This window comes from Diutina rugosa (assembly GCF_008704595.1).
Source record: "Diutina rugosa strain CBS 613 chromosome Unknown scaffold45_size117891, whole genome shotgun sequence".
NCBI classification, from domain to species: Eukaryota; Fungi; Ascomycota; class Pichiomycetes; order Serinales; family Debaryomycetaceae; genus Diutina; species Diutina rugosa.
In genome coordinates this window covers 90,262-118,175 of record NW_022995059.1, presented here as the reverse complement: position 1 = coordinate 118,175, position 27,914 = coordinate 90,262, and the positions used below count along the sequence as shown (strand labels likewise).

The window sequence follows — 27,914 nt, the reverse complement described above, 5'->3', positions numbered from 1 at the left end:
AGGCCGAGGAACTAAAGAAGGGGATGATACCATCAAATCGGGAGGAGGCGTTGAACGCCCTTCGGCTGTCTACAACCCAACCCTTTTCTCGCCCTATGGGCGGAAGGATGGCAAAATCCTAGCCGGGACCAGGTGTAACTCCCGCAAGTCGCGGGTATCAAGATTGATGTTCTTTCTTAGTCGACCTTAGGTGAAAGTTATAGGTCATTTTCACAGAGGATAGATAGATACTGTTGTGGCATCATTATTTCGTCACGTGATTTGTCGCAGCCAAATCACCATTTCGGTCTCACGACTGCAAGTTTCGGAGTTTTGTTACTCGGACTGCATGCTGTATCCTCTGTCCATTACCATGGAAGCAGATGGAAAAGTTTTTACATACATCTATCTATCTTTGTTTATATCTTTTATTACACACTTATTTCCCCCAAGCGCTAGCTTACCAACCCCCATCAACTGTACTACACCTACAGCATGACTCCCAAGTCCTCTGACCGCAAGTCGGAGAACCAATTCGATAACCTTTCGGGTTATTCCGAGGATCCTGGCAATGCCGATTCTCATCATGGTGCGAATTCTGATTCCGAATACTTGAAAAAGATTGAAGACCGTTTAGACCGTTTGGACTCTCGAGATGCTGAATTGACGGAAATCAAGGAAATGATGAAAACCCTCCTTCAAGTCCATGGTTTGTCTGCCGTTAAGTCTTCCACCCCTGTTATCTCGACTGTGAATGAAACTCTGACTGTGACTCCAAAGCAAAGAGTCATCAAGCCTGACTCGTACAGTGAAGCCCACCGCAACACTGAAATTGACTTGGACACCGACTCAGGTATTTCTATGCTGACTGCTAAGGCTCCTCCGGCCACTGTGTTAAACGACCATCAAGTTGATGTTAAACTCATGGCGACAACTATTTTGAAGTTCCGCCCTGAGCCTGAGGAAACCAATGCTGGTGTTTTGACGCTCTTCATCGATTACGTGCTTGAAGAAATGGGGAAATACAACTTGTCGGACTCTCAGCGTGATCAATGGTGGGAATATGCTAGAGGTAGTTTGCCTCAACATGTGAAGTTTGCTTACGACCAGGGACGCACTACCACGGAAGATCAGGAAAACATCAAGAGATACTTGAAGGAACTTGACGCTCACCAGAAACAAGCCCCTGCGTACATGATCGTCCGTAACCGTTTGACTGATGACTTGTACGTGCACAAGATTAAGGATGAAGTTGATAGAATTCTTGACCAATCTACTGTTAATTCGTGGGACAAGACAGTTGATTTGTTGGAGGATCTATTCCCTACGCAGTACGTCATCAGAGGTGAACTCGTTGCTGAAAAAATCAATTTTGCCGTCAACTTATACCGCAGAAGGGACCACCGCGGCTCTATTAACAATGTCAAGCAGGCCTACTTCCGCATTATCGACGAAGCTGTTGCGGAGCAAAAGCAAGTTGTGAGACAGTCGTACCGAAACAATGATCGGAGCTCATGAACCAATACTCGTTATTCACGAAGCTATCCCTAGATTCGACCAAGATCTCGATTAAATCGATACTTGTCAATACCGACGATGGTAAAATCTTTTTCTAAAATACGAGGAAGCGTATTGGCGTCCACCGCTACCGTAGCTCGATGACCCCCGCCACTCTTGGATCTCTTTGACAGCAGACTGGGTGACCTTTTAAGTAGTTTGGCTGTTTTGTACAATAACCCTTTGGCCGTTCCCAGTGTTCGCAACATCACTTTTTCCATCGCCAGCTCCATTGTATCATTCGGGTCGATCATCTCCTCCAATTCTGCTGCTGACAACCTAATTCCCCGTGCTTGGATCATGTCTTTTATCCGATTAACCATGACGGACTTACGAGCGGCGTCACTCACTCCTGGAGACACATTGACGATGAACGCCTTGCGAGAATCAGGCGTAATTTTCTGCTGGAAAGCTGAGAGAAACCGGTCACGAGTAGCGTTTTCCATCACCAACTGATTCCAGCTGTGAAACTGATAGTCATGGTTATATATCTGCTCCCAATTGTTCCAATGGGCCACTGCCACCGAGGAAGCAGTGTGATCCACCTGCCCCGCCGACGGTTTACGGAAGAAAAGCGAGCTGTTCCGAGGCGTCGACCCGGAGAACAGGTCGACAATCTCTTCGGCAAATTGTGCTTCCAGCATAGCGGCAAGGTTGCGTTCTAAGCCCAAAAGAAAGTCATTAATGCCATCGACCACTCTTGGGGTGTCTTCACTTATGGGACTAGAAACCACGATCATCACTCCGACGGTGGTTCTGGCCATGACAAACACCAGCATCACGTGGTAGCCAAGCTGTCTTTTTAATCGTAACTCGGTAACTGCGTGTTGGTCAATGTAGAAGTTTATAAGTTCCGCCCAAAGCCGACTCTGCTGGTCATGGCGGGGGCCAAGATGGATATAGTACAGCACCGTGTTCATGAGATCCTCGGGATTCATACTGGGCTGGGAAATCTGATACGTTGAAGGGTTCAGTACTTGGTACGACTGAGGCCAACATCGATCACTCCAGGAAAGGGAGGCGGTGGACGAAAGTACGGTCTGCGCCAATTGACTGGTGAACGCTTCTCCTTCTTCAGTCAGCACCAACATCCTTAAATATCCCAAATGCTGACTAAACTGGGTGAGGCATTGTTTAAACTCGGCCAACCCCAATTGCTCTAGTCGACGGATGCGAGTAGCGTGGTCAGGTACCTTAGTTTCAGTATACAATAGCCGTCCGATCAACGCTTGTTCCACGCCCAGCTTCGTCTTCATCAGCTCCAAAAAGTGAAGGTACTTCGACTTGATCCCCCGGAACATCTTGTTGGTCAATTGTAAGTTGTCGAGGGACTGAAATATCTGGTTTAATTCAGTGACGATGGTGTCCACCACCCCTAGGATACCAAGAGTAAGCCCCAGTACGTGGAATCCAATCAGCGGCGTCTCGTTCCAGTTAGAGTATATCCCCCATTGGTACCCAATCATCTCGGCAGCGTATAACTTTGGCAGAAGTAGCTCGCCCAACCAGTGGGCTAAGAGCACGGTGGCCAGATCCATCAACGATTCACCACCAAGACATACGGAGGAGGCTTCGAGACCGACCAGAAGATGAGTACAGTGTTGCCATAAACACGGCTGGCACCATACTTCGTGTTGGTCCAGCGCTTCCACTAAGAATGGGGCTTGTATATCGGCCGCCGCCGAAGCTGCCCCAAACGTATTATCATAGGTTGATGTATGGTTCTGTAAGTTAAACCCGTCCAAATCATCAATGTACGGGTTGGGTTCAGGGATGTGGAAGCCAGCGGTGGCGGGGATGGTGCATGTTGGGACACTTAGAAGGCGACAACGGCTATAATCAATATGGTAGTAAGGGTCGTGGGCCAGTTCCTCTACGCCGAGATAGGACGACATGCGTTGGATCTCGTCTCCCAAGTAGATAAAGCAGCAATTATCAGGTGAAAGAAACTCTCGCAGATCACTGGTTACGCCCTCAGCGAGTTCATGAGCCAACTCGGGGGTCAAGCGAATATCGTCAGACACGGCGGTAAACCCCTTGATTAGGTTTTCCGCCGGTAGTGGTTGGTGTAGCGTGCGAGCCAACGAAGACACCTCATCGGCAATGTCGGTACTATTGCGGAAATAGAACCCCAACTGAAGCACGAAGAATACGTCACTAACGTATCTGGCGAGTGCGGGCGTCACTTGACCTAAGAACTGAGCAATATAGGCATTAGTGGTGGCAATCACTTCATCTAAATGGTACACGCCTTTCGCCAATAAGTCAATATCTATCAACAATACCTTTTCTCCATCGGCGATGGACATGCTGTGAACGTAGATGGCCAGAATAAAGTGTTTTTCGTGCCGGAGATAGTTGCCAAGCGACCCTGCACTCTCATCACCCAAAAGATTACACCAGCACTGAAGATAGAACTCGCGTTGAGAAGAGTCTGTTTTCACTGGGAACACCAACCGAAGCTTTTCCTTGACCGATGACTTTATATGAAGGAACTGGCCAGGCAAAAATGTGGTGGTAGTTGTTGAATTTGACTGGGATGATAATGGAGGCTCATTGGATGATATTCTGGCAAATGAAGAAAATACCACTTTCTGTAAATGATTTAGCAGTTGGGGCCCTTTTACTACCACCGTGGTATTTTTAGCCACATAGTGGTCACGATAAAATTGGACCACCATATCTTTTAAAATCAGCGTCAGTGGCTTCGATAGCGTAGTTTTATCTCCAGTACCAAATTGGTGAAACGGATGCGATTCATCGGCAAGAAGCCGCATTCCATGATACAAAATGCGGTCAATGTCACTAGTATTCCGCGTGTGTTCGCCGTGGATGGCAGCAATCTCCTTTGCAAGCATTTTCGTCGGCACCAGCGGGGCGGTGACAAATGAGGCGAACATGGCCAAAGTGTGCTCGAACACCGGCGTATGTTTAGCGTAGCCTTTAGTATCGATATCGTAGTGGAACGTAGTGTGTTGGCCCACGGTATAGGCGTTTACGTGGCCCTGGTGGTCACTAACTAATTTGTGGAACTCGGCAGCTTTAGGGAACTGTTTCAGTCCAGCAAACACCATATGCTCACAAAGATGAGCTAGACCGGGTAATTTGCCATCGTTAAAAGAACCGGCACCCACACACACCGCCACCGCCGCCTGGGCCAGTTGGGGCGACGAGATAAGAAGCGCCCGTACTCCAGAAGGGAGCACCACAAGCCGGTACAGGTTCCCCAGACAACTGAGCGGGATGGCAAAGTCCACGGGGACGGTTTTTATCCCCTGGACTGACATAGGGAGGGGAGGAGAACGGCAGCGGAGACCATTGTGTTTGGTGATTTCATGCGTTCCCCACCGGGGTTGATTGTCACCGACTAATCGAGTAAGTGTGGGGCAACTTCAAAACATCGGCAATTTCTCGTCAAGATAGCGTCATATACGCCATCTTGACACCATCAATTGATTTTGGGAGTAATAAGGTAAGGTTTGGAGTTAGGCCTAAAAGTATTAGGGTTGAAATTTACACTACCTGCATATACTACCACTGACCAGTATAAAAGCGATGCGATAATTTAATGAGAAGAAAAAAAAAACTTATCACAACCCCCATCGAGCGGGCTCCCCTCAATCCAGCCGGTCTCCGTGAGGACCATGGTTTCGCGGTTAATTAGGGGATCCCGCTGGAAAACGGGACACCGGCGATGATTATTTGCATTTTTACCAATTGTTCCGACTGAAGCCCCATGTCGACAAATGCATTCGTTAAGTTTCAGCCTTGTATGAGCCAGTGTCCTTTGGGGTCCACCTGAATTGTGGTACGTATGCTTTTTATGATGATTACCCGACCGGGCGGACATATCCGGTGGCGTCTCCCACTTGTGGAGTCGCATCCCATGTGTACAAATTTTTTTGGGGTGTTGAGGCGTCGCCGTTGATGAAAGGTCGTTTCTCTGACTATACTAACTTTCCAGTGCAAAGTTTACTCTAATTTTCCATAAACTGCCGGAGACACTCGTCAACGCGATGGGTGGCTTTCGCGGTTGGTGGGGATGTGGCCCCTGGTCTTTACATGATGAGCAACTTATATTCACACTGTACGAGAGCAATCTGTGACTACTTTCCAAAATACTGATTTAATGACTCTGACGACCACGCCACCCCCCACCAAGTACTTGTAACGTAGACCGTAAACTAGACCATCAATTGCTACTTTCACCGTCACTAATGAAGGTGATGAGGAAGTGATGGATGCTAGTAACCACTCAAACACCGTCTTTAGATGACAGTATTGTCATCTTAGAACATACTAACACTGATGTTACTTCATCAAAGTTTTCTAAGTGACTGTCTTCACTGATTTTTCAGTAGGTGACTATTCTCAACTCATCTCCCCACACGAGCAATCATTGTAATTATCGACGCCAAAGTACAGTGAAAAATCGTGGGAATTATCAACTTACTACTCCGACAACGTAAAACAAAGACATCGTTTTAAATTATTTGGTAGGCATTGAATATATCAGCCCAACTACTACTAGGCTACTATACGCCGGGAATGAGCTCATCTCACAGCGGTCGCGCGGAGGCCAGGGATTTGCTTTTCAGTCGCCGTGATCGTGCGACCCAGGACTTTACCACCCCTCTCCTTCCAATAGCCAGGCCCCTCCCGCGAGCCCCCGATGGCGATTCTACGAACCACCCCTGCGTCGTGGCGACGATGGAGCCGGGTCGGGTCGATTTGCCCCGTGCATTGGCGACGAATGTACACCCCCCGCGCCCTGGCGTTCGTCCCCCGCCAGTGGCACGACGCCATCGCCACCACCCCCAGGCTCTGGCACCAGGAGATCTACTCCCAGGAACAGATCAAACAGGCAGCCTCCTCACTAAGAATGATGGTCGCCATCGCCTATCTCCATCGTGACGCCCTGGTGCTCGAGGCAGCAGTATCGGCATGGCAGGCCGTCCATCGCCGCCACCATAAGCTGCCGCTGTGCCACGAGCTTTGTAAGCGTCTAAGCAAGCTGGCAGCCGACTTGGAAGCGGTGCTTTTGGACCAGGGACAGCTAGAAACGGCAGCATCGCTATTTGGCGATGACCTCACTCAAAAATACGGTACCGCGAAGCTCGAGCCGTGGAACATTGCCAAAATCGTTAAAGATGCCTCGGTGGACATTGATCAGCGCCGCCGGCTCATAAATATGGCGGTGTTACTGAAAAAAGTCGGCACTAACCGCATCTTGCCTCACCAGTACTTGCTGTGGGTGGAAGCCGCCGAAGACGATAACTGGAGCCTCCCATACACTTACCACCACTCGCTCCGCATTATTGCCATGCCGCCACCGGCGCTGACTCGGTTTCTCGAGTACGCTGACCTCTTGACCAGCTATTTCGGTCCTCATCGTGACACCCAGTGTGGCGCGTTTATCACGCTGTGCATGCAAGCGTTGGCTCCGATTCAGAGCCACGCCGTCCTTAACTACTGGCAGTATAAGCTCCGCCGGCTCCCCGACCACGTGACCCCGGAAGACTTGAGACTCGCCATGGAAGCGCTCGCCGACCTCAAACTGGACGAAAAAGTGCTCCAGCTCTACGACCACCACCCCGAGCTCCACGACGACTGTCAGATCGACGTGCTCTTGCAAATCACCGCCGATAACCGCGACTGGCTGCGGCTTCAGGCCCAGTTTGAAGACATGTACGGGCGCAAAAACTTGCCCCATGTTGTCCATTATACCATGGTGATGCGAGCGCTTGCCCTGATGGGAGCAGTAGCCGAAGTGGAGCAGTTATACCAGCAGTTAGGCGAGCGTCAATTGAAGCCGACGCCGGAAATCTTCGCTGCCCGTATCTCTGCGGCGTTAAACGATGGCGACTGGTCTCGAGCACTCGCGGTGTTTGACGAGTACGTGGCCTGCGACCACTCTTCCCCTTACGCTCAGGCGTACTTGTATCATAAGCTCATGGCCTATCAATTCAAGATGGCCGAACCGGAGAAGGGGTGGCGGTTTTTCCAAGATGCATTGACCCGACAACAGCTGGACGAGAATATCCGCTTGGTCAACACCCACACGTTGAAGCTTGCCATCCGCTACTTTGCTACTAACTTCCGCGCCGACTATATCGAGGTGATTGCCCAGTTGGTAAACAGTCATCCTGAATTTGCCGTGGAAACGGTGCGGCTCGCCATGGTCGATGCCTACATCCAGCTAGGCCAGTTCCAGCTTGCTAAGCAGTGGGTTGACGACGCCCACATGCTGCTGAGTCCGCCGTGGTCACGTCCACCGGTATACGCCGCCCAGGTGAAAGTGATGCGAATGGACCCTACCGAATATACCCACCGTCAGCTCCGTCAGATCACCGCTGCCTTCACTCGCATCAAGACCAAAGAGCCCGTAACAATCAATTTGCGGGCACTTTCACCGGTGAAACGGCTGAAGCTCTATATGGAGCTCATCAAGTGGCTCATCAGTCGCCGCGAGATCGACAACGCCCTCAGCGTGCTCAAATTGGCCCAGCGCCACGAGGTGGTGAGCGAGTCCCACTACATCCCCTTTCTTAAGCACTTCTCGATGTCTAACGACTACGCCCAGCAACAACGGGTGATTCACATGTACCGTGAGATGAACGCCGCCCGCATCACCATGACCACCACCGCCTACGTCCCATTGATGCGGGCCGTGGCCTACCTCGATCATCGTGAGGGTAACTTCGCCAATCTGTTTAAGCTCTTTGCCCTGATCTTCGAGATGAAAGGAATCAAAGTTGAAGGGACGCTGTACACTAAGATCAACCCGACCAAGCCGTTGATCTTGCTGACGCTGGATATGCTCCATTTGTGTCAGTTGATTCTGATCTACGTGACGGCACTGGGCAAAGTGAACTCGCTCAAGTTGTTGGTGAACTTCCTCGATTTGATCAAGCGCGAACCCCACGCCCAACCACTCCACGATATTCGCATCAAGATGGCGGTGTATAAAGAGATGATGAAGGTGTTGGAGCCGGGAGACGGCAAGGAGAAAGTCAACGCCAACGCCTGGCGCGACTTAGACAAACAAATCAGCCGCTACGCAGACACCTACCCGTTCCCCGGTACGATCATAGTACCCAAAGTTCTCAGTGACTACGCTCGTTGGCTTGTGGGGATCACTAAGGATACCGTCACCGTGGAAACGGTATACCGTTTATACCAACAAGGGGTCCACTTGGGTGGGGTGTTATACAATATTCTCTTCACCCGGTTCCTCAATGGCCTGACGCTGCCGGCTCAATTGGACTATATCCTCGAAATGGTGGAGCTGGATATGGCCCCCGCCTCACAGACCCAGCATCGCCTCCGCAAGATGTACCACTACTTGTACCACAAAGCGGTGGTGGTGCTCGCGGCTCGTGGGGCTGATTTCTCCAAGTTTGGTCCTCTTAACGACTATTATGGTGTTGACGCCGAGCTGCTTCCTCGCGGTCCTCGCGCTAACGCCAAAGTGGCTCTCCGCCAGTTTGTGGAGGCGTTCAACCAGGTGAAAGCCCACGTATCCCCCACGCGAGACGACCCCGAGTGGGTCCTCCGCAACCCCGGGCGCTACTTCAACCCGGAAAAGATCGTCCCCACCCCGCATCGACTCAGCGACCTGCTTAACCAGGCGCTCTGGCACGCTCTCCACACCCACATGCCCACCACCACCCACTGGTTTGCCGCCATGGACCGGTACCCGGAAACCATCGACCACATGCTCCAGTGGCACGACCTGCGGTCGCGGGTGAAGCGGTACCGCGCCGCCACCGACGACATCCGGCCCCCGGCGGGCCCGGAACTGTATCGCCAACGGTTGCTGCGGAACAAACAGGTGCTTCGGTTCGTCAAGGGCAAGAAGAGTTGAGAGACGTTTGTACATAGTATTTATTAGCATTAACTCATATCCACTTACTCGACCTGTTCCTTCTTCGCCAGTTCCTTCTTCACTCGTTTCGTCTTCTTCTCCGTCTTCTTCTCCCGCTTTTCCTTGGTCGCTTTAGGGGCCAGCTTATCCTTGGGTTGAGCAAACTCAAACGTGGCGGTAGTGGTGGTTTCCCCGTAGATCAACGGCCCGATCCAAGGCTGGATGTTCCACTCCAACTTCACCACCGCCGGCGTGCCGTCAAAGCTGTCTTGCACGTCCCACACCGAGTACTTGGACTTGGCATTCTTCAACTTCAACGTGGCATCCTCTTTCGTCCGCAAAATCTTGTCCCAGTACGTCACCTTCAGCTCGCCGCCATCAGTGCTGTTATACGAGGCAGTCAAGTAGATGAACACTTGCTTAGTGTTCCAATTGAATAATGGGGTCAAGTCCAGCTCCAAGTCGAACGAGATCTTGTTATTTTCCTTGGGCCGGCCGCCGGTGGACCCGTATTGGAACAGCTTTTTGAGGGTGGTCGTCAGCTTGATATTGGCAATCTCCACAGCATCGATCAGCCACACGGCGTCACGCCACAATTGCAACAACAGAAGCATCACAACAATGCCCGCAAGCACTGCTGACAGCGTGAGCGCCTGGTTGCCCGCGGTCTGGATCCGGGTACTCAAATTGAACATGGTCTCTCTATAACGACACGTCGCGCGCGCTTTGGTAGAAATCAACAGTAAACGCGAGAAGCACGAGACAGTATAAAATTGGGTAATGGAGAAGTCGAAGTAAGAAAAATTGTGCTGCTTCTAGGGAGGAAACGTCATAGAGAGTAACTTCTGGCATGCGGCAAAAAGGTAAGCCCGATGCGGGGCTCGAACCCGCAGCCTTGAGATTAAGAGTCTCACGCTCTACCGATTGAGCTAACCAGGCTTGCTACAGCGCATTAATAAAACTTGTTTTCCAGATGATGCTAATAAAGACTTCACTTTGCCCAAATTCCCCCAGATACGAGAGTATACGTGTACTCAGATCTACGTTTTGATCACATTAGATGGGTGTACGTTACGTGTGATCCTCAAATCAACTTTATTGTCGGTTTACAATCAGTTATTGCGGTTGCAAAATAACATTTCATTACTATCTAGTCGAATTCCTTAGACAAAGTGTCTCCCTTCCACCAGCGGAAGCCAAGACCCTGACCAAAGTCAGGGTTGATGTACCGCTTAGGGTTTTCTTCACCCACCTTGTACAACGTCTTCAACTCGTCGTCAGTAAGCGGCGGCAATCTGATATTGGTCTTGATCCGGTCAAGGTTAGACAGCCGCGAAATCAGCCCCCGCCCTTGCAAAATGTTATAAGCGTTAGCCACTTCCGCACCACTCACATTATACTTAGTTGCAAGATCCTGTACTTCCTTAAGTTGAAGTACTGGAGCACCCGTAGATCCGAGGGGTGAGTAGGCAAAGAGGACGATGCCGTGCTGCTTAGCAAAGTCGGTGAGGTCCTGTTGCGGCAACTGCGGGTGGTACTCCACTTGGTTGACCACAGGAACAACCTTAGCCACCTTTAACAACGCTCTGAGTCGGGGGATAGAGTAATTGGACACCCCGATCAGCTTCACTTTCGACGTCGTTTGCAAGATCTGCTCAAGTTGTCCGTAGACGTCCAAGTACTTGGTGCCAGTGACGGGGTCATCAGCAAGCTTAGTGCGCCCGTTATCGTCCTTAGGCACGGCTGGCTTATCGTTATCGTCAGTGTCAAACGCCACCGGCCAGTGCTGAAGCAACAAATCGACGTAGTCCAATTGCAAAAGCGCTAACGACTCGTCCAACCCTCTCTCCACGTGCTTCCAGTGCAGCGGCCACACCTTAGTGGTGATGAACAAGTCCTCGCGCTTATAGCCTTCTTTAAACAATTGTTGAAGGGCCTCGCCAATATACTTTTCCGAGCCGTAGAACCAGGCGGTGTCGATGTGGCGGTAGCCTGCTTTCACCGCGGTGATCACCTGGTCCTTGATCTGGGACGCATCGGGAGGAGGCACCGTTCCAAGCCCGAGGGCGGGGATCTTCTTGCCGTTGTTGAGGTCAAAGTCGACGTCGGTGGCGAGCTTCAGCATAGTGATTAGTAAATTAGAGCAATTGACTGGTTATTGGTACGTTTGGGGCCGCAAGCGGTCTACTTATAGGGGATGGGGGACCCCGCCACACTCATGCGTGATTTCTAATCACGAGCCCATCCCCCAACCCAAAATTGTGGCGACAATGTCAGACCATAGATAAGCGTGTAGAGGAGGCCTGTTTTTCGGTTTGAATTTAATTGTATTAGTTTAACATCAACTTGGTTGGAGAAATCAGTATAATAAATGTAATTGACCACCATTTCACCAAAAAGAGAAAATCACTGGAGAATTAATAGTATGGAATATTAATTAGAAATTCACCTATAATACATTTATGGTGGCATCTACAGATAAGCAGTGAGTTTACCAAGGATGATCCACAGTGGCAACGAATGGTGTGGCTCAAAAGTGTCAATTGAGGGGGCTATGTAATTTTGAGTATCCCGTACTTATCGCGTTCCTGCTGTTGAAGCTCGCTCCACGCATCTTGCGACACTTCTTCGATGGTATCAATTACCCGCTGAGCTTGTTCTCGCGCGAGTAAATCGTCGTCGGTGGTGGCAGTATACTTGAGGGCATCGTACACTTTTTGCATATACTCTCGAGGAAACGGGACCGCAGCAGAGCTGGTGGTGCCCATAATGAGGTCATGGATCATCACGCAGGCGGCTCGTCTGACAATGGCAAGGTCTTTGCCCTTATCCACTTGAAGCACCTGGAGAGCAGCGTCGAGAGCATCGCCCACAAGACCCAAAAACCCAATCGGGTTGGTGTAGCAGCATATGCCGAGTATTGACATTGCCGACATGCGAAGACGAGAGTCTTCCTGGGGCGTTTCCACCACCCGTAATGCGGTACTCACCACGAGCTTACTGGCATCGTTAGCAAACATTTCGCCCGCCAGTTGGACGTAGCGAAGGAGGACTTCGCCGATGCGGAGTCGCTGGTCGACATCGTTCTCTTCAGCAGACGTGACCTTAGCGGTAGGAGCGTATAGTTGGCAGAGCTCCAGTAACACTGGCTGAGGGTCAAGGTCAATGAGGGCTTCGAGACCCTTGATGGTATTGAGGTAGACAAACGGTTCCGGATCACTTAATTGGATCAAGTGGAGATTAACGGTGAAGGAGATGTCGATGACACTGCTTTTCTTCTCAATAAGTTGGCGTAACAAGTAGAGACCATGGGCCCGAATCGGGACCAATGGATCGTTTAAGCTGGAAATGGCTTTCTTTAACACTTTTTCCTGGTCCAGAAGGGGGCTGTCCTGGACTGAACCCCCACTTATAATCTCATCGATGCGATCAACAAGCGATTGCGCCGCTGGGAGGGACTTATACTCTTCGGTTTCAAGGGTAGACTTAATCTGTTTGAGGAGGTCAAGTGATTGAGAATCAAAAGTGTTGTTTTCCGATAGTATCGCCGAGAGAAGCTGAAGCACCATCACCACGGTATCGGGCGACACCAGGGTTTCGTCGCCATCGTCTTCGTCGTCAGAGTCACCTTCATCAACATCCATAGCTTCTGAGGCAGCCGTGATTGAGTGAGTAGCCTGAGGTTTCTCCAAAAGAGTTTGCACCACCGTCAACATTTCCTGGGGCTTCTCACACAATGCAGAGCCAAACTTCTCCCCAATGGCTTCAAGCAACTTCAAGTCGATAAGGGCAAGGAATGGGTCAGTATCGCTGGCTCCCAGGAGCTTAATCCACCGTTTCAAAATGACCAAAAATTCGGACGTGATTAGGGCTTCATCTCCAATCGCATCTAATAAGGTGATGAACTCGCTGCACCCACGATCCACCGCGTTGACAAATGACTGGATCTTCTTATGCGGGTCTTGTTCAAGCGGTTCCACGCGTTTTCTGATCTGAGTAAGACCATTAGGCCCCCACAGGAAGTACCAGTTATCGGTACCATCAAAGGTCAAATGCTGGGCGATGGCGTCGAGATTGGTCGTGGACGTTTCACTAGCGGTAGTGAAGTAACTCACCAACAAGTCAGTCACCACCCCGACCGGTTTCAGCCGTTGTTTGAGGGTCATTAAGTAACCCCAAAGCGGCACGATCATGGGAGCAAACCCTGCCTGAAGAAACTCAGGGTCAGCACCTTGTTTAGAAAGACTTATAAGAACGTTGAGGTTGTTGTTGAGGTCAGCTTCATCGACTATCACCAGGGTATCGGGGGTATTAGGATTGAGATCAGGGTTGAATCGGTACCAGATCTTTTTGAACAAGAAATCGGTGATGATGCGAGAGTTGCGTTGCCATAGCTTGTCAAGGACGTAGACAATGCAACTGGTAATCGTCGGCCGGTTGATATTGACGAGGAGGTCATAGCACTGGCGGGTAATGATATTGGTATAGTAGTCTACCGAGGAGATATCCTGGGGCTTGGACATGATCGCCTGGACGACATGGTCAAACTTGTCCACCTTGACCTCGGTACTTTCTCGGAGGCCCAACACAAACTCCACTAAAGTCTTGACGCCGTTGGCAAAGTCGTATGGTAGACGCTGGAGCTTTTTGAAGACAAACTGTTTGAAGTAAGGTGGCAGCGGGGTACTGACTAATAACGTAAACGTTTGGTATAGTTCGTAGGTCTCACCAATGTGCACCACTCTATCGTAGTCCACTTGAGGTGCGTATTGTTCAAGGGCAGGGGTGGTGATTAACGCGATGGTGACCACTAGCAAATCGGAGAAACCCGTGCCCCGTAAAAGAAGATCACGCACATCCCCGTCGACTTCGAGGATCGCCGCTAGCTTGGTGTATATGAGCATGAGCATCGCCCCCGCCTCGGCGTCAGTGGGGAGCGGCTCAATGTCCTTGATCTTAGAAAACCTCAGAAGGTTCCGCTTGGCAAACGGGATCCCGATGCGGTACCTCAGCAACGCCGGGTACACGCCGTAGATGATAATGGCGTTGACCACCTTCGAGAACGTCTTGAGGTCGTGCATGGCGATGGCGATGAGGTGCTGGTTGCCGTCGGGGGCCCGAGGCTTTTCTTCAATGGCAAACGTCTGGATCTGTTTAAGGGTGTCGAGTAACGTCGACACCAATTGGTACTGAGTATCGACGGCAAACGCCCGGCAGGTGGCGGCGACATCGGCTTGCGGCGCCAACTTCCGCTCGAGATCGACAAAGAGCTTATCCAACGGGGTCGTCGGCGTATAGTCGGGGACATTGAGTCCCTTGTACACCTCCTTGCCATCACGACGGATGGTTGTCGCCTTTGGCTTGGCGAACGGGTTCTTCGGCGGCATACGTCTAGGGAGTAGCGGTGCGGATCACTTGCTTTGGTGAACATGAAAGTTGACTGGTAGAGCAAACAAGAAGTAAATATAACTGTGATGTTTTCAATTCGTATTGTATCAAGAGAGGAAGATGTGAATAGACTGTAAACGATGGATTGTTAGAACGAAGGACGACTGGTATTAGGGCATTGATCTATGAAGCTGACATACGGGCGCGCGAAGCTGCGTACGGCTGGTACCTCGCTATGATCAATGAACTATTGGTTGGTGGTCTACAATGATGAACAAAACAGATATTGAATTTCAGCTGAAGTCATGAGTTGTGCTGGAGTCACGACAAGTCCAAAGCCACCATCGCAAACTAAGGTAAAACACCGACAAGACCGTGGAGTACTTCATCGACAAGCGAGAGCTCGCTTGAATTGGTGGGTAAATGCCTTCAAATGGAGTCCCACATCTCTTAGGACTTCAACGTTGATTATTGATTGGATATGAAGAACTTCACCATACCACTGAAAAAGCTCAGGTTGCTGCTCCCATGGTTCCCAAGGTTCCTGGACGATCGACTTAAGGCGGAGATGAAGGGCTTCCCCAAGTGACATCGTCAGCAATTTCTGACTTCAATTGTGGACTGGTTGACGTGAGTTTGTTTCCACGCCCGGATCATTCCTATGATTTTGTCGGCATCAAAGGTTTGAGGTGGGCACTTCAATTTCAATTCGCTGGTAATCGTATCGACCCAAGTGACACCCAATTGGGATATGAACAAGGAAACATGCTGGTGTACTTGTTCTGCGGGAAGCGACTGCAAAAAGCTGCGTACATGGGGCAAGTCGTCGTTGGCCGAAGAGGGGATTATACGTCATCCCCCCTAAATTCTAAACTGGCCAAAGCGTATTGTATCAGACCGTTGAACTCCATTCCTAAATGATTGAAGCGACAAGGGGTAAATGATTGTGCTCATATGTTCTTGTTCCTAGAGACTTACAGTGACAAATAAGTCAATATTTGCGTTGATTCATACATGCTACGTAAACTTAGTGGATGAGTTTGCCAGTGGATCCGCTAGAACTCCAATATCACCCATTTCACATTGCCATTATCAGTACGCACCGTGAATATGATCATATTTGCCAGAGCGAGGATCGGGACAATACGGCGATCGGGAAAAAACTCATGCTCAAGTAGCTTAAGCGCCGCGTTTCTTCCGTCGTGCGATTGGTGCTGACGATTATCGTTGTCCAAAAGCGCCGCTTCAAACTTCTTTTGGTCCTCAACGCTAAGCTTCGACTGATATTGGAAAATATCACGGTACCATTGGATGCATTCAGCTCTAGTTGGCCATGGTTGTGAGTCAATTGTATCCAATCTCTGCTTCATCGAATCCCAGTCTGCAGCACTGCCATGTTTGGCTTCCTCCTTGAGGACGAGTTTTTCTCTACGCTTGGCAGTGTAGTTTTGATTCAATGCCTCAATCTTGTGGTTGAACTCTTCAAGGGTGAACCAAGGGTGAAAGGTATCGTGTAAGAGCTGAGTGAGTTCTCGTTCAAAAGCCTTCATGATAGAGCCATGGTTGATGTAAACTTGTTGCGCTCCCAAAATGTAGTCGCTGACACACTGGCGATCGTGGTCACTGGGAAGCGACTGCAAAAAGTTGTACACCTGGGGCGTGTCAAGCCGATTGGGGCGCATGGTGGGTTTACCAGCAGTAAATTGGGCTTCGCGGGAGGGTGTCGACATGAGAATGATAGCCAGTGAAGCAAGCTATGGGACTTATATAACCCCCCGATGGCGCCACTCTCCCCCCTGCACCGAACAAGTACTCCACTTACCTATAGTTTGGTATGCTCTTCTGAAAAAGCAATTCTCCATCCCAACAAGCTACTCTCAGATGCAACCATCGATATGAAAATTAACAACTTTTATTAAAGCAAACCTATATAATTCTACAAAACTTTTTAATCACTCGTCGTCATCGTCTTCGTATTTCTCTAAGCGGTCTTCGGCAGCCTTTTCCGCCAACTTGACCCCGCCAGAAATGGCAAATTGCCCGCCACCATCGACCTTGACGATATCTTCATCCTTGGTGGCGGTGTTGTGAATGCGAGTGGGCACTTCGATATCGTCATCTAAGTTACCCAAGCCGAGAGCGTAGGTGTCGGCAAACCCCCACGCGTAGACCATACCGTCTTCAGTAACGGCGTACGACTGGTGAGATCCGGCACCGATGGCCTTGCACTTGAACGACGTCTGCTTGCCCACCTGGACCTTAGTGGGCATGGGGATGGCCCGCACGCGGCCGTGGTCGTCTTTGTAAGCGTATTCAGGGTACTTGTCTTCGGCAATGCCCACTTCCTTCATGTCGACACGGCCACTGGTGTAGACGTCGCCCAGTTCCGTCAAGAAGATGGTGTGGTGTTCGCCGCCGGCAATTTGGGACACGCCCTTGTTGGTGAGGCGGTTGATTAACGTGGGGTGGGGGAGCATGTCGCCGTCTCTGAGCCCGCCTTCGGCGACGTCGACGCCGCACTGGCCGTACTGGTTGAGCCCCCACGCGTAAACGTGGTCGTCGTGGTCGACGGCAAAGCAGTGGAAGTCGCCCAGAGCAATGTACTTGATGTTGTAGAGGCCAAACGGCTGCGGTTCAAGCGTTCTCAACACGTGGCGCGGCATCACCTTGCGGCCAAGCTGGTTCTGCTGGCCGTTACCCCAGGCAAACACCACCCCCTTGGTGTCGACGGCCAACAAGTGATCTTTACCGGCAGCCAATTGGCAGATGTTCGTCAATTCGTTGATTTTGCGCGGGGTCCGCTCCAACTTGTCCAGGCGTAAAAAGCCAAGCACCCCTTCGTTGTTGCGGAAGCCGCCCCACGCCCACACGTCGCCATTGTCGAGGATGACGGCACTGAGGTTATCGGTGGCCGCCAACCCGACAATGGCGATCCCTTTAGGGAGCCCTTCAACTTTCCCCGGGGTCGATTCCTTAGGGTTTAATGAGGCGTCTTCGTCGTCAGAGTCGTCGCCATCAATAGTTTTAAGCACTTCAGCACCACTAGTGTCCCGACCAAGCACGCCGTAGTCGTTGGTGCCCCATGACCACAAGTTATTGTTGGAATCAAGCACCAAAGTGTGCATACCCCCGGCGGCAAAGTCGACGACGTGAACCCCCTCACCGAGGGCGCCGTCGTTCAAAAGCGGGTTTCTTCTTGGTCGTTTCACTTCCTTGGTCTTGGCTTCGGGGCCCAAACCCAACTCACACATCGCCCCGGACCCCCACACGAAGATATCGAGCGGCTCAGTTTTCGGCTTGGGGATGGTGTTGACGTCGGGCAAACGGCCTTTCAGGTGAAGCAACGCCAGCGCCGAGACGTGGACTTGTCTCGCTCGCTTGGGAGCAGGGGAGGCGCCTCTCAGGGCGCCCCGCTTACTGGTTTTGGTGGGAGCCATCTCGTCGTTCAAGCAACAAATGGCGCTGGCTAAGAAAATGCGAGCAGAGGAGGGGAGACACGGGGTGGATTCGGCTGGCGGCGGCGTGCCTGAGAGAATTGCTGGGTGAATCAGAGGTTAGAGCAGCAAAAGAAGGCAAACGATCGGATGGAAGTAATTATACCGATGGCGGCAGAAGGCGATGGATGGCGATGGATGGCGATGAAGTAAGGGGCCAATTGAGGCAAACGTCGACGGGTTGTAAATAATAGTACTAAAATATTGGTTAACTCAGTAAAAGGATCAAATACTCCAATCCTTTTATCGATCAGTGTATTATTCATCGAGAACTGGCAAACGGCGTGGCTGTTGTTATTTCGGATCGAATGATCTTTGGTGGCTGGTACGATGTGCGGATCATTGATTTCAGTCAGTGGCCGCCGCGCTCACGTGACCTTACTACTCCTAGAAATAACGAGGGAGGCGTCATAATCTCCACACATATTATATACCTTTATCTTTCCAAAACTCCCCAAATCTGATGGACGAGATTAAGACGCCGCTTGCCCCCGAGGAATTACGCGTGCTCCGCAACCAGCTCGAGCTGGAACTGCCGCCGCTGGCCCAGTCCCAATTCAACTACGCCTGGGGTCTCCTCCGGCTGGCGAGCCCCCGCCAGGTGCTGGACGGGGTGACGATGCTTGAAGAACTTTACCGCAACGAGCCGGGGATGCGCCGCGAAGTGTTATACTACTTGGCGTTGGGCCTGTTCAAACAGGGCGACTACGGTAATGCCCGGCGGTACACGGAACAGTTGCTTAAGATCGAGCCCGACAACGGCCAGGCGAAGCATTTGCTCGAAGAGATCGAGGCTAAAGTGACTAAAGACGGGTTAATTGGTTTGAGTATGGGCGTGGGTGCCTTAGCCGTGGGGGTGGGTATCTTGGCCGGAGTCCTCGGTGGTCGCCGCAAACGGTAATTAGGCAACTAAGTAACCACTACTTGGTTACCAATGACCTCAATCATATATACAGATCTAGGAGTGTACGGAATAGGGAATACCAGGCAATCGAATCAATGTAGATATGTGATATTATGAGTACTAGCAACGTAGTACGGGAAAGTGTTTTCTGAGTGCATCACTTAGCCGAATGCTTTTCCACCAGGTTCTTCAACACTTGGACAGTGGTGGCGACGTCAGGCGACTTGAACACCAGGGTCCCGGCGACGATAACGTTGGCGCCAGCTTCAGCGGCAACGTCGACGTTACCTTCGCCCAAACCACCGTCAACTTCGAGATTAAGCTCGGGGTACTTTTGTCTCAACACTCTCACCTTGGGCATCATGTCGGGCATGAATTTCTGGCCGCCAAACCCGGGTTCGACCGTCATCACGAGGATCATGTCCGCCTGGTTAGCCCAGGGGATGACGTCTTCCACGGGGGTACCGGGCTTGATGGCAATGCCCACCTTCATCCCGTGCTGCTTGACCTTGTCAATCACCGCCTGGGGGTCCTTAGCCGCCTCGAGGTGGAAGGTATACTGCGAGCCACCCGCTTCGGCCATCGGCTCCACCCACTGCAACGGGTTCAGCACCATCATGTGGCAGTCGTAGAACAACTTGCGGTCGGCCAATTTCTTGGTTAAGCACGAAAGCACGGGAGGCCCAAACGAGATGTTGGGGACGAAATGGCCGTCCATGATATCGATGTGGAGCCACTTGACGTCGCCATTGCCGGCGTCGAGAATGCGCTGGCAGTCGCAGGCCAAGTCGGCAAAGTCGGCCGAGAGGATACTGGGGTTGACGATCAGACACACCATAATGGAGGAGATACGGGGAAGATGCTGGGGGGAGAGCTTTAAGCAACGAGGAGCGATGGCTTCCGAGATTTCGCGGGGCAAAATCGATTTCGAGAAATGAGTAATGATTATATGCAGGTGGGCGACGTCCAAATTTGGCAGGCGGCGCGGAGTATATCGGAAGTGTATGTAGGAAGGTGCCTAGAGCTTACCGGGAGGCTCCGGGACCGGGCGAGGGAGTAATAGTGAATGTAGAGTTGCCTCGAGCGAACGGCGGCATCGGCGACGGGTCTCTCAGGCGTAAATTGAGTTGCGACAGCGCTTGTTTGGCAAGCAGAGGCAAATCGGTGTGTGACGGGTTCGCTGGGGGGAACGCGACGTTATCGCGATGAGCCACGTATTCAGAGTCGGCAAAGCCTAAGATGCGCTCGATGTCGCGTGATTTACACCCTTTGATCATCGATATCTCCGTCAGCGAGTAGTTTACCCGACAATGGCCGACTTTCTTCGCCTCGGAAAGCGGCGATGTTTTTGTCGGGATCACCTTAATCAGCACACACTCCAGCTCGTGGAAGTGGCCCTCGACGGCGGTGACGCCTGCTGGTAAGAGCCCCGCCCGGTTCTTACGGGTGAGAGCGTCATAACACCCTTGGTCGATGATCAACAGCCCCTTGGGCTTATTGCCGTGGAGCAACCAGATGCTGCGGTCTTTCGTCATCATATTATCCCGCGATAAACCCAAGAAGCGGGTGTGTAATGGCATCCTCCCAGCAGCAATCTCGCCCGTAAGTTTGGTGGTTTGCTCGGTGACGGTCAAGTTCTCGTAGTCCTGGATATTCAGCACGATATCCAAGATTAAGTGGGGTTGCGAGGAAAGGGTAATCACGGTAGTTACGCCGACGTTGGTGGCAAGCTCAGCGGCGATGAGTTTGGTGGTCATCCCCCCAGTGCCCACTTTAGAGCCGGCGCCGGTCTCGGTATCGGTGGCCACTTGTAAGTCGTCGATATTATCAACAATAAGCACCGGGGCCGCCTCGGGATTGGTGCGAGGGTTATCGGTATAAAGACAGGGGACGTCCGTCATCAAAAACAAGTAGTCGGCGTGGATCATCCCCGCGGTGATCGCGCTCAAGGTGTCGTTGTCGCCGAACTTGATTTCCGCCACCGAAAGGGTGTCGTTTTCGTTGACGATGGGCACGGTGCCCATTTCCAATAACGCGTTGATGGTATTGGTGGCGTTGCGGTACTGAGTAAAGTCCATAATGTCGTTTCTCGTGATCAAAATCTGGGCCACCGTGGTGTCCAACAGGGTGAATAGCCGGTCAAACGACCCGAATAAACCCCCCTGGCCCACGGCAGCAAGCGCCTGTACTTTAGCAAGCTCCAGCGGTTTTTCGGTAAGGCCCATCCGCTTCATCCCCACGGCAATCGCCCCCAGCGACACGATGACGATGCGGTGGCCGAGTCGTTTAAGGCGGACGACGGTCTCGACGATGTGGGACATGTTGGCCAACCGGGGCTCGCGGGTCACCTCGTCGACAAGCGACAGCGTGCCGAGCTTGATGACGATGGTATACGTTTTGTGGGCCATTTGTAGGTTTAGGATACGTATGACTCAGGCAGGAAAATTGATTGGCAAGCGCATTTGATCGCCGGCGCGGGCTCGTAATTTATTACTGGTAACTAAGTTGCGAACGTTTCGTCGTAGATGGCGTCGAGGCGGAGGCGGGTCGGTTTCAGCGTGTGTTTGGGGAGCCGGAGCATCATCTGCTGAAACAACTGCTGGATCAATGCTAGTTCACTAATCGGTAACCGGGGTCGCCACGCGGCTACCGCCATCGTCGCGTAGAATAGCCGGTCGCCGATATCGCTGGCTCCACTAAAGGCCATGTGGTAAAATACGAGCGCCAGCGGCATCGCCAACAGGTACACGAGGGTGCGGGTGTGGCTCACCATCTCCCGAAACCATTTGCGGGTGGATTTGACCTCGTCAAGGGCAATAATCACGCGCACAGTGGTGGTGCCCTCAACCTCGACGCCGATACCGGCGGCGATCTGGTAGGTGAGTTCCAACGCCTGAGTAGCTAAATAGGCGACCTCCTGCTGATGCAACCAGCGGAGACAATGGATAATGATGGTGTTGACTCGCGAGGGAGTGAAACTGAGGCGGATCGGGGTGGGGTCTTCCCCAAATATGGCAAGTGCTATCTGGGAGAGGAGGTAGTGGAGATGGGCGAGCTCGGGCTCATCAAGTACCAGCTCCAACGCCAAAAGATGGACATATACCGAGCTCATTGATATTATGGTGATGGACAAACCTTACATCGGTATCTATCTGTTGAAATACTTTCACAGACTACCCCAGATCAATCTAAAAGTCGACTAAACTAAGAACTTTTGATGAATCAGTAGTCAATTGATGCACATTGAACCGTAATATCTCATCTAAGAGTAAAAGTCAAGGCTTTGTAGCCCGAAAATGCGTTACTTGGATTAGGGCACACTAACATATGGCTGTCCCAAAATAGCGCGATTTTCAAACGCGACCGCGTGGCCTAATGGTAAGGTATCACTTTCCGGCGGTGGGGATTGCGGGTTCGAGTCCCGTCGTGGTCTCTTGTTTTTGCTGCTCTCATCATCTACAACATATTAAACTCTTTATGGATATTGTATTGAGTATTCAGTTTGAGTTATTTAGATCTTAAATAATTATTCAGGTCGTTTCAGTTCTTGGTAAATGTAGCAGTCAGCTCCCCAGTGTGAGAACTTCCATCGAAAAGGTGACCCATCATTACTATCACCTTTAAGATGCCTAGACAGCCGATGGTAACTAATCGTAGAAAACTGTCTGTTACGGGTCGATCAGATATTGGAAACCGCCTATGATGAACGCCGCCGTGCAGAGGGCCGCAAAATGGTGTGTCAACCCTCCGACTACGATGATGGTCTGGGGACCTGGCTGCAACATGACAATCGCTTGAACATGAAACAAACCGTGGTGTAACAGCAACAAACCCATGGCCCGGTAGTTTGTAATTTGTTGGACCATGGTGTAACAGCAAATTCATGGCCCAGTAGTTTGAATTTCCGGGGTCCATGGTATTCAGCAGTTGCGGGCCCCCATCATATAGTGGGGTATTTTGCCTCGCCAAAGCCAATGAGCGTCTGAGTGTCGTCGTCAAGCCATGCCAGGTGGATGTTGTTGATCGTGCTGTCGGCTGGTGGTAGTCTTCGTTAGAGGAGCTCGAATGTAATCGAGTAGTTGCTCAACTCATAAGTGAGAAGTTTCCAAGTATGTTTTTGATGATGCAAACTAAGAGAAAATAGTTGCCCTTTTATAGACCAAAATGAAGGGGTGAGCTCCCTAAATGCACACCTGTCGACAATGAGACGAGAAATTAATAAATGCACGCCGTCGTCAATGAGACGACGGATACAATGACGAGCACTTTCCCCTCACCCAGCGTCTACCACATTCCGCATAGGTAGAACGTTGTGGCCAACAAGTAACACCAGCCATAGCGGTGATCTTGAAGCCTTCTAATCTGGCTGACCCTGCTTCGATCAGTGCCAAACGTTTTCGACCACTTTTACAGTCTTCGTCAAAGCGGAGATAATGAAGGGATGACCAACAATACTGGTGGGGGGAAATGGCTCATTGTTAAAGAATTTCTTGGAGGATTAATTGTCTCCGTTGACGAGGCAATGCACGTAACAATCGTCTAATCCCTCACCTCCAAGATGCAACGCACGCGTCGCTCATCTGGTCACACAGATGATAGAAGCAATGGCATTGTGTCAATTCAGACAATTAGCCCAGCAATTTTAGGCAACCATTTGTGTCCCACTTTGTTGTAAGTTTCTCAATTTAGTTCCTCAGAAGTTTGTCGGTCTTATCGAACTCTCACTCCATACTATCTTCCAGATGTCACGTGACACAGCCATCAAAGGCCAGCTTGAATCAGCCGTTCCCTGATCACCCAAGTACCCATTGAACGATAGCTGTCAAATCAGACTGTTTATAAGTCCAATCGACCTTTCCCTTCAGAGTTGACTCCCGCCCCGAAGCCTTATTTTTCAATTGCCTTTCGCTTTCAATTATCAACATTAGCGGTAGCGACTGCTACTTAGTGCGCGGTGCGAAATTCGATAGCCAGACCCATAGAAGATGACAGTGAACCTCGACCAGCTCCTCCTGCCCAGCCAGGAGTTGTCGTGGGATTTGCTTGATCTTATCCAGGAAGATCCCGTGATACCCAAGTCGCAGGTGTGTGAGCAATTGCTCACCCAGCCCGAAGCCATCAATCGCACTACTTTCCGGTTCAAGCGCAAGGGCATCAACGGCGCCATCCTGGGCTACCTGGAGGAAATCAAGAAAGATGCCGTGGGCCAAGCCAACTCGATGAACTCGCTTTCGGTGACGAGAAAGTTCTCTCTGAAAAGCGAATCCCTCCGCGGTAAGACGTCGTTCTTGCCGTTTCAACCCGGGGGGCTCGTGCTGCTGTCAACCCAGCCGCCTCGGGACGACCTGGAGTTTTTGCATCGTAACGACCAGGGGTTGTTTGACATTCCCCAAGGGTTCGAACGCGGGTTACGTCTCGCTACCGTCGTCGACACCGACCACTCGACACAAACCTTAGATCTTGAAGCCGAGGCTGCCAATGGCAATAACGACGATAAAGACGAAGACTACTCCCTTAAGTTCACTGAGACTGACGGTGACGATGTGGAGGAAGTGAAAGATTCTTCATCTTCAGCATTGGACGTGCCGGCGTCGGAGATCGATGGCCTCGTGCCGTTTGACCACGCCGCCATGCTCATGGACCAGCTCATGATTAAGAAGCCGGTGAAGAAGGATTGGGCCCACGTGGTTGATTTAAACCATAAGATCGAAAACTTCTCCGAGTTGGTGCCCAACCCGGCGAGAACGTGGCCGTTTGAACTCGATACCTTCCAAAAGGAAGCCGTATACCATTTGGAACAGGGCGACTCGGTGTTTGTTGCCGCCCATACATCTGCGGGTAAGACGGTGGTGGCAGAATACGCCATCGCCATGGCTGCTCGCAACATGACCAAAGCCATCTACACTTCCCCCATCAAGGCCCTTTCTAATCAGAAGTTCCGCGACTTCAAGGAAACGTTCCCCGATATGGATATTGGTCTCATCACCGGTGACGTCCAGATCAACCCGGAGGCCAACTGCTTGATCATGACCACCGAGATCTTGCGGCTGATGTTGTACCGCGGCGCCGACCTCATCCGGGACGTCGAGTTCGTCATCTTTGACGAAGTGCACTACGTCAACGATATTGAGCGAGGTGTGGTGTGGGAGGAAGTGATCATCATGCTTCCTGACCACGTCAAATATATTCTTTTGTCGGCTACCGTCCCCAATACGTTTGAGTTTGCTAACTGGGTCGGTCGTACTAAGCATAAGGATATCTACGTGATTCTGACGCCCAAGAGACCGGTGCCGTTGGAAATGTTCATCTACGCCAAACAAAAGATGTTTAAGGTGGTCGATGCCAACCGTAAGTTCGTGGAGAGCGAATTCACTGCCCATCGGGATTTACTCGATAAGCCTAAGCCTGGTGCAGGTACGCTTGGCCACAGTGGCACCGCGCTTCGGGGCGGCCGTGGTGGCACTGCTCGAGGCGGTAACCGTGGTGGTGGACGTGGTGGTGGTGGTGGTGGTGGCCGTGGCGGTCGTGGTGGAGCACCGATGAACAACCGGGGCAATTTTGCCGCCAAAACGTCGCTGGGACGAGGGTTTGCCCGTGATGGCCCGTCAAAGAATACTTGGCAACAATTGGTGCAGTACTTGAAGGGCAATAACTTACTCCCCGCAGTAATCTTTGTGTTCTCGAAGAAAAAATGTGAAGAGTGGGCCGACCTGTTGCTGACGATTGACTTCTGCAACGCTCGAGAAAAGCTGGAAATCCACATGTTCATCGACCGAGCCGTGCTGAGACTTAAGAAGGAAGACCGTGAACTCCCTCAGATTTTGAAGGTTAGAGATATGCTCAGTCGCGGGGTGGCAGTGCACCACGGGGGGCTTTTGCCCATTGTCAAAGAGTGTATTGAAATTCTCTTTGCCAAGCTGCTTATCAAAGTGTTGTTTGCCACCGAAACCTTTGCTATGGGGCTTAATTTGCCCACTCGTACGGTGGTGTTTTCCCAACTCAGAAAGAACGATGGCCGCAGTTTCCGTAACTTACTCCCCGGTGAGTTCACGCAAATGGCGGGTCGTGCCGGGCGGCGTGGGTTGGATCTGACGGGTACGGTGATTCTTATGGCGTACACCGAGCCGTTAGCACAACTGGATTTCAAGGAAATCACCCTTGGTCTCCCGACGAAATTGCTGTCTCAGTTCCGCCTTACCTATAACATGATTTTAAACTTGCTCCGTATCGAAGCGTTGCGGGTGGAAGAGATGATCAAACACTCGTTCCTGGAAAACCTGACCCAGGTGCTTTTACCGGAAAACAAAACGAAGTTGGAGAAACTTCAAAAGCTGTTGTTGGAAGTTAAAGTCACCCCCTGCGACGAGTGTCAACTTGTGGGCACCGAGGAAACGTTTGAACTCATGCAACAATACCAGAAAGTATACTCTGAGATCTGCTCGATCATTGGGAAACTGCCCGTGGTTAGGTCTCAATTGCTTAATCCTGGGAGAATGGTGATATTCCGCCACGAGGGCCAAGGTATACGGGTGGGGTTTGTCGTACGCCTGCTTATGGCCAATTCCGATATACTTGTGCTTACGTTCAATCATGGCAAGTTTGCTGCCAATGCTGATAAGTACCAGTTACCCTATGTGCCGGTGCGTGATTATCTCAAACGCCACATGAGCAAGCCAACGTTTAAGAATGGCCTCAACGTGGTGGCCACCCCTGTGGAGTCGATCCAATTGATCAGTCGGTACACGCTCAGGGCGTCAATCAACGCGATTATCAAAAATGATCCGGCGGCGGTGGCGCAAGCCGGTGAAGAGATTACAAAAGTGCTTGTATATTTCCCCAAATTGCAGGAGCTCACGTTGGCTCGCGCCACTCAGTTATCGCTCCATGATCTCTTGGTGAAGAAAGCCCCCTTGATCGAAGCGATCGCAGCGCAACCCGCCCTCCACTGTTCTCAATTCAAAGAACACTACCGCGAGTTACGGGAAAAGCAACAATTGTTGGGTCAAATTGAGGACATCCAGAAAATGATCTCGGACGAAAACCTTGAACTTTTGCCTGACTACGAGCAAAGACTTGAGGTGTTGCAAGAATTAGGCTTTATCAACGAACACCACAACGTGGTGCTTAAAGGGCGGGTGGCGTGTGAAGTGAACCTGGGGTGGGAGTTGGTGATCACCGAGCTCATCTTGGACAACTTCCTCGGCGACTTCGAGCCCGAGGAGATCGTGGCGTTGCTTTCTTGCTTTGTTTACGAAGGCCGCACCAACGAAGAGGAACCCCCCTGTATGACCCCTCGACTCGAAAAGGGCAAGAAACGCATCCTTGAGATTACCGGTAAGCTCATCAAGGTGTTCAGTGACCATCAAGTAGTCTTAACTACCGACGAGGAGGAGTTCTTGGACCGCAAACGGTTCGCGTTGGTCAATGTCGTCTACGAATGGGCGCGGGGGCTTTCGTTCAACGAAATCATGCAGATGCTGGTGGAAGCGGAAGGGACGATTGTCCGGGTGATCACTCGTCTCGACGAAGTGTGCCGTGAGGTGAAGAACGCGGCGTTGATCGTGGGTGATCTGCAGCTCCACTCGAAGATGAGCGAGGCCCAGGAGAGAATCAAGCGCGACATTGTGTTCTGTGCCTCGTTATATTTGTGAAATGTATATATCAGTTGAATATATCATTGACTATACCATGTTTCAATTGTAAAATTTGTATTTGCTTTGTAATA

At 51.2% G+C, this 27,914-nt stretch overlaps 13 protein-coding genes across 13 annotated transcripts; 4 read left to right on the top strand and 9 right to left on the bottom strand. All coding sequences in view use genetic code 12, as the record gives it.

Moving 5' to 3' along the window:
* Nucleotides 1–474: 474 nt before the first annotated feature.
* On the top strand, nucleotides 475–1,497 carry DIURU_000265 (uncharacterized protein; the record flags this gene model as incomplete). The annotated part of the gene is made up of 1 exon (XM_034155324.1): nucleotides 475–1,497. The coding sequence occupies one exon, from the start codon at nucleotides 475–477 to the stop codon at nucleotides 1,495–1,497; it is 1,023 nt and encodes a 340-aa protein (XP_034014981.1).
* Nucleotides 1,498–1,526: 29 nt separating this feature from the next.
* Nucleotides 1,527–4,823, bottom strand: DIURU_000264 (uncharacterized protein; the record flags this gene model as incomplete). The annotated part of the gene is made up of 1 exon (XM_034155313.1): nucleotides 1,527–4,823. The coding sequence occupies one exon, from the start codon at nucleotides 4,821–4,823 to the stop codon at nucleotides 1,527–1,529; it is 3,297 nt and encodes a 1,098-aa protein (XP_034014980.1).
* A 1,466-nt stretch (nucleotides 4,824–6,289) lies between these two features.
* DIURU_000263 (uncharacterized protein) lies at nucleotides 6,290–9,403 on the top strand (the record flags this gene model as incomplete). The annotated part of the gene is made up of 1 exon (XM_034155302.1): nucleotides 6,290–9,403. One exon carries the CDS (start codon nucleotides 6,290–6,292, stop codon nucleotides 9,401–9,403), a length of 3,114 nt encoding a protein of 1,037 aa, XP_034014979.1.
* A 44-nt stretch (nucleotides 9,404–9,447) lies between these two features.
* On the bottom strand, nucleotides 9,448–10,098 carry SPC3 (signal peptidase complex subunit; the record flags this gene model as incomplete). The annotated part of the gene is made up of 1 exon (XM_034155291.1): nucleotides 9,448–10,098. One exon carries the CDS (start codon nucleotides 10,096–10,098, stop codon nucleotides 9,448–9,450), a length of 651 nt encoding a protein of 216 aa, XP_034014978.1.
* A 455-nt stretch (nucleotides 10,099–10,553) lies between these two features.
* Nucleotides 10,554–11,528, bottom strand: DIURU_000261 (uncharacterized protein; the record flags this gene model as incomplete). Its single annotated transcript, XM_034155280.1, has 1 exon — nucleotides 10,554–11,528. One exon carries the CDS (start codon nucleotides 11,526–11,528, stop codon nucleotides 10,554–10,556), a length of 975 nt encoding a protein of 324 aa, XP_034014977.1.
* Nucleotides 11,529–11,955: 427 nt separating this feature from the next.
* DIURU_000260 (uncharacterized protein) lies at nucleotides 11,956–14,790 on the bottom strand (the record flags this gene model as incomplete). The annotated part of the gene is made up of 1 exon (XM_034155269.1): nucleotides 11,956–14,790. One exon carries the CDS (start codon nucleotides 14,788–14,790, stop codon nucleotides 11,956–11,958), a length of 2,835 nt encoding a protein of 944 aa, XP_034014976.1.
* A 1,056-nt stretch (nucleotides 14,791–15,846) lies between these two features.
* DIURU_000259 (uncharacterized protein) lies at nucleotides 15,847–16,473 on the bottom strand (the record flags this gene model as incomplete). Its single annotated transcript, XM_034155257.1, has 1 exon — nucleotides 15,847–16,473. One exon carries the CDS (start codon nucleotides 16,471–16,473, stop codon nucleotides 15,847–15,849), a length of 627 nt encoding a protein of 208 aa, XP_034014975.1.
* Nucleotides 16,474–16,743: 270 nt separating this feature from the next.
* Nucleotides 16,744–18,228, bottom strand: DIURU_000258 (Ran guanyl-nucleotide exchange factor; the record flags this gene model as incomplete). The annotated part of the gene is made up of 1 exon (XM_034155246.1): nucleotides 16,744–18,228. One exon carries the CDS (start codon nucleotides 18,226–18,228, stop codon nucleotides 16,744–16,746), a length of 1,485 nt encoding a protein of 494 aa, XP_034014974.1.
* Nucleotides 18,229–18,748: 520 nt separating this feature from the next.
* DIURU_000257 (uncharacterized protein) lies at nucleotides 18,749–19,186 on the top strand (the record flags this gene model as incomplete). The annotated part of the gene is made up of 1 exon (XM_034155235.1): nucleotides 18,749–19,186. The coding sequence occupies one exon, from the start codon at nucleotides 18,749–18,751 to the stop codon at nucleotides 19,184–19,186; it is 438 nt and encodes a 145-aa protein (XP_034014973.1).
* Nucleotides 19,187–19,346: 160 nt separating this feature from the next.
* On the bottom strand, nucleotides 19,347–20,027 carry DIURU_000256 (ribulose-phosphate 3-epimerase; the record flags this gene model as incomplete). The annotated part of the gene is made up of 1 exon (XM_034155224.1): nucleotides 19,347–20,027. The coding sequence occupies one exon, from the start codon at nucleotides 20,025–20,027 to the stop codon at nucleotides 19,347–19,349; it is 681 nt and encodes a 226-aa protein (XP_034014972.1).
* A 187-nt stretch (nucleotides 20,028–20,214) lies between these two features.
* Nucleotides 20,215–21,597, bottom strand: PRO1 (glutamate 5-kinase; the record flags this gene model as incomplete). Its single annotated transcript, XM_034155213.1, has 1 exon — nucleotides 20,215–21,597. One exon carries the CDS (start codon nucleotides 21,595–21,597, stop codon nucleotides 20,215–20,217), a length of 1,383 nt encoding a protein of 460 aa, XP_034014971.1.
* Nucleotides 21,598–21,689: 92 nt separating this feature from the next.
* On the bottom strand, nucleotides 21,690–22,301 carry DIURU_000254 (uncharacterized protein; the record flags this gene model as incomplete). Its single annotated transcript, XM_034155202.1, has 1 exon — nucleotides 21,690–22,301. The coding sequence occupies one exon, from the start codon at nucleotides 22,299–22,301 to the stop codon at nucleotides 21,690–21,692; it is 612 nt and encodes a 203-aa protein (XP_034014970.1).
* A 1,873-nt stretch (nucleotides 22,302–24,174) lies between these two features.
* Nucleotides 24,175–27,840, top strand: SKI2 (SKI complex RNA helicase subunit; the record flags this gene model as incomplete). Its single annotated transcript, XM_034155191.1, has 1 exon — nucleotides 24,175–27,840. The coding sequence occupies one exon, from the start codon at nucleotides 24,175–24,177 to the stop codon at nucleotides 27,838–27,840; it is 3,666 nt and encodes a 1,221-aa protein (XP_034014969.1).
* Between the last annotated feature and the right edge of the window lie 74 nt (nucleotides 27,841–27,914).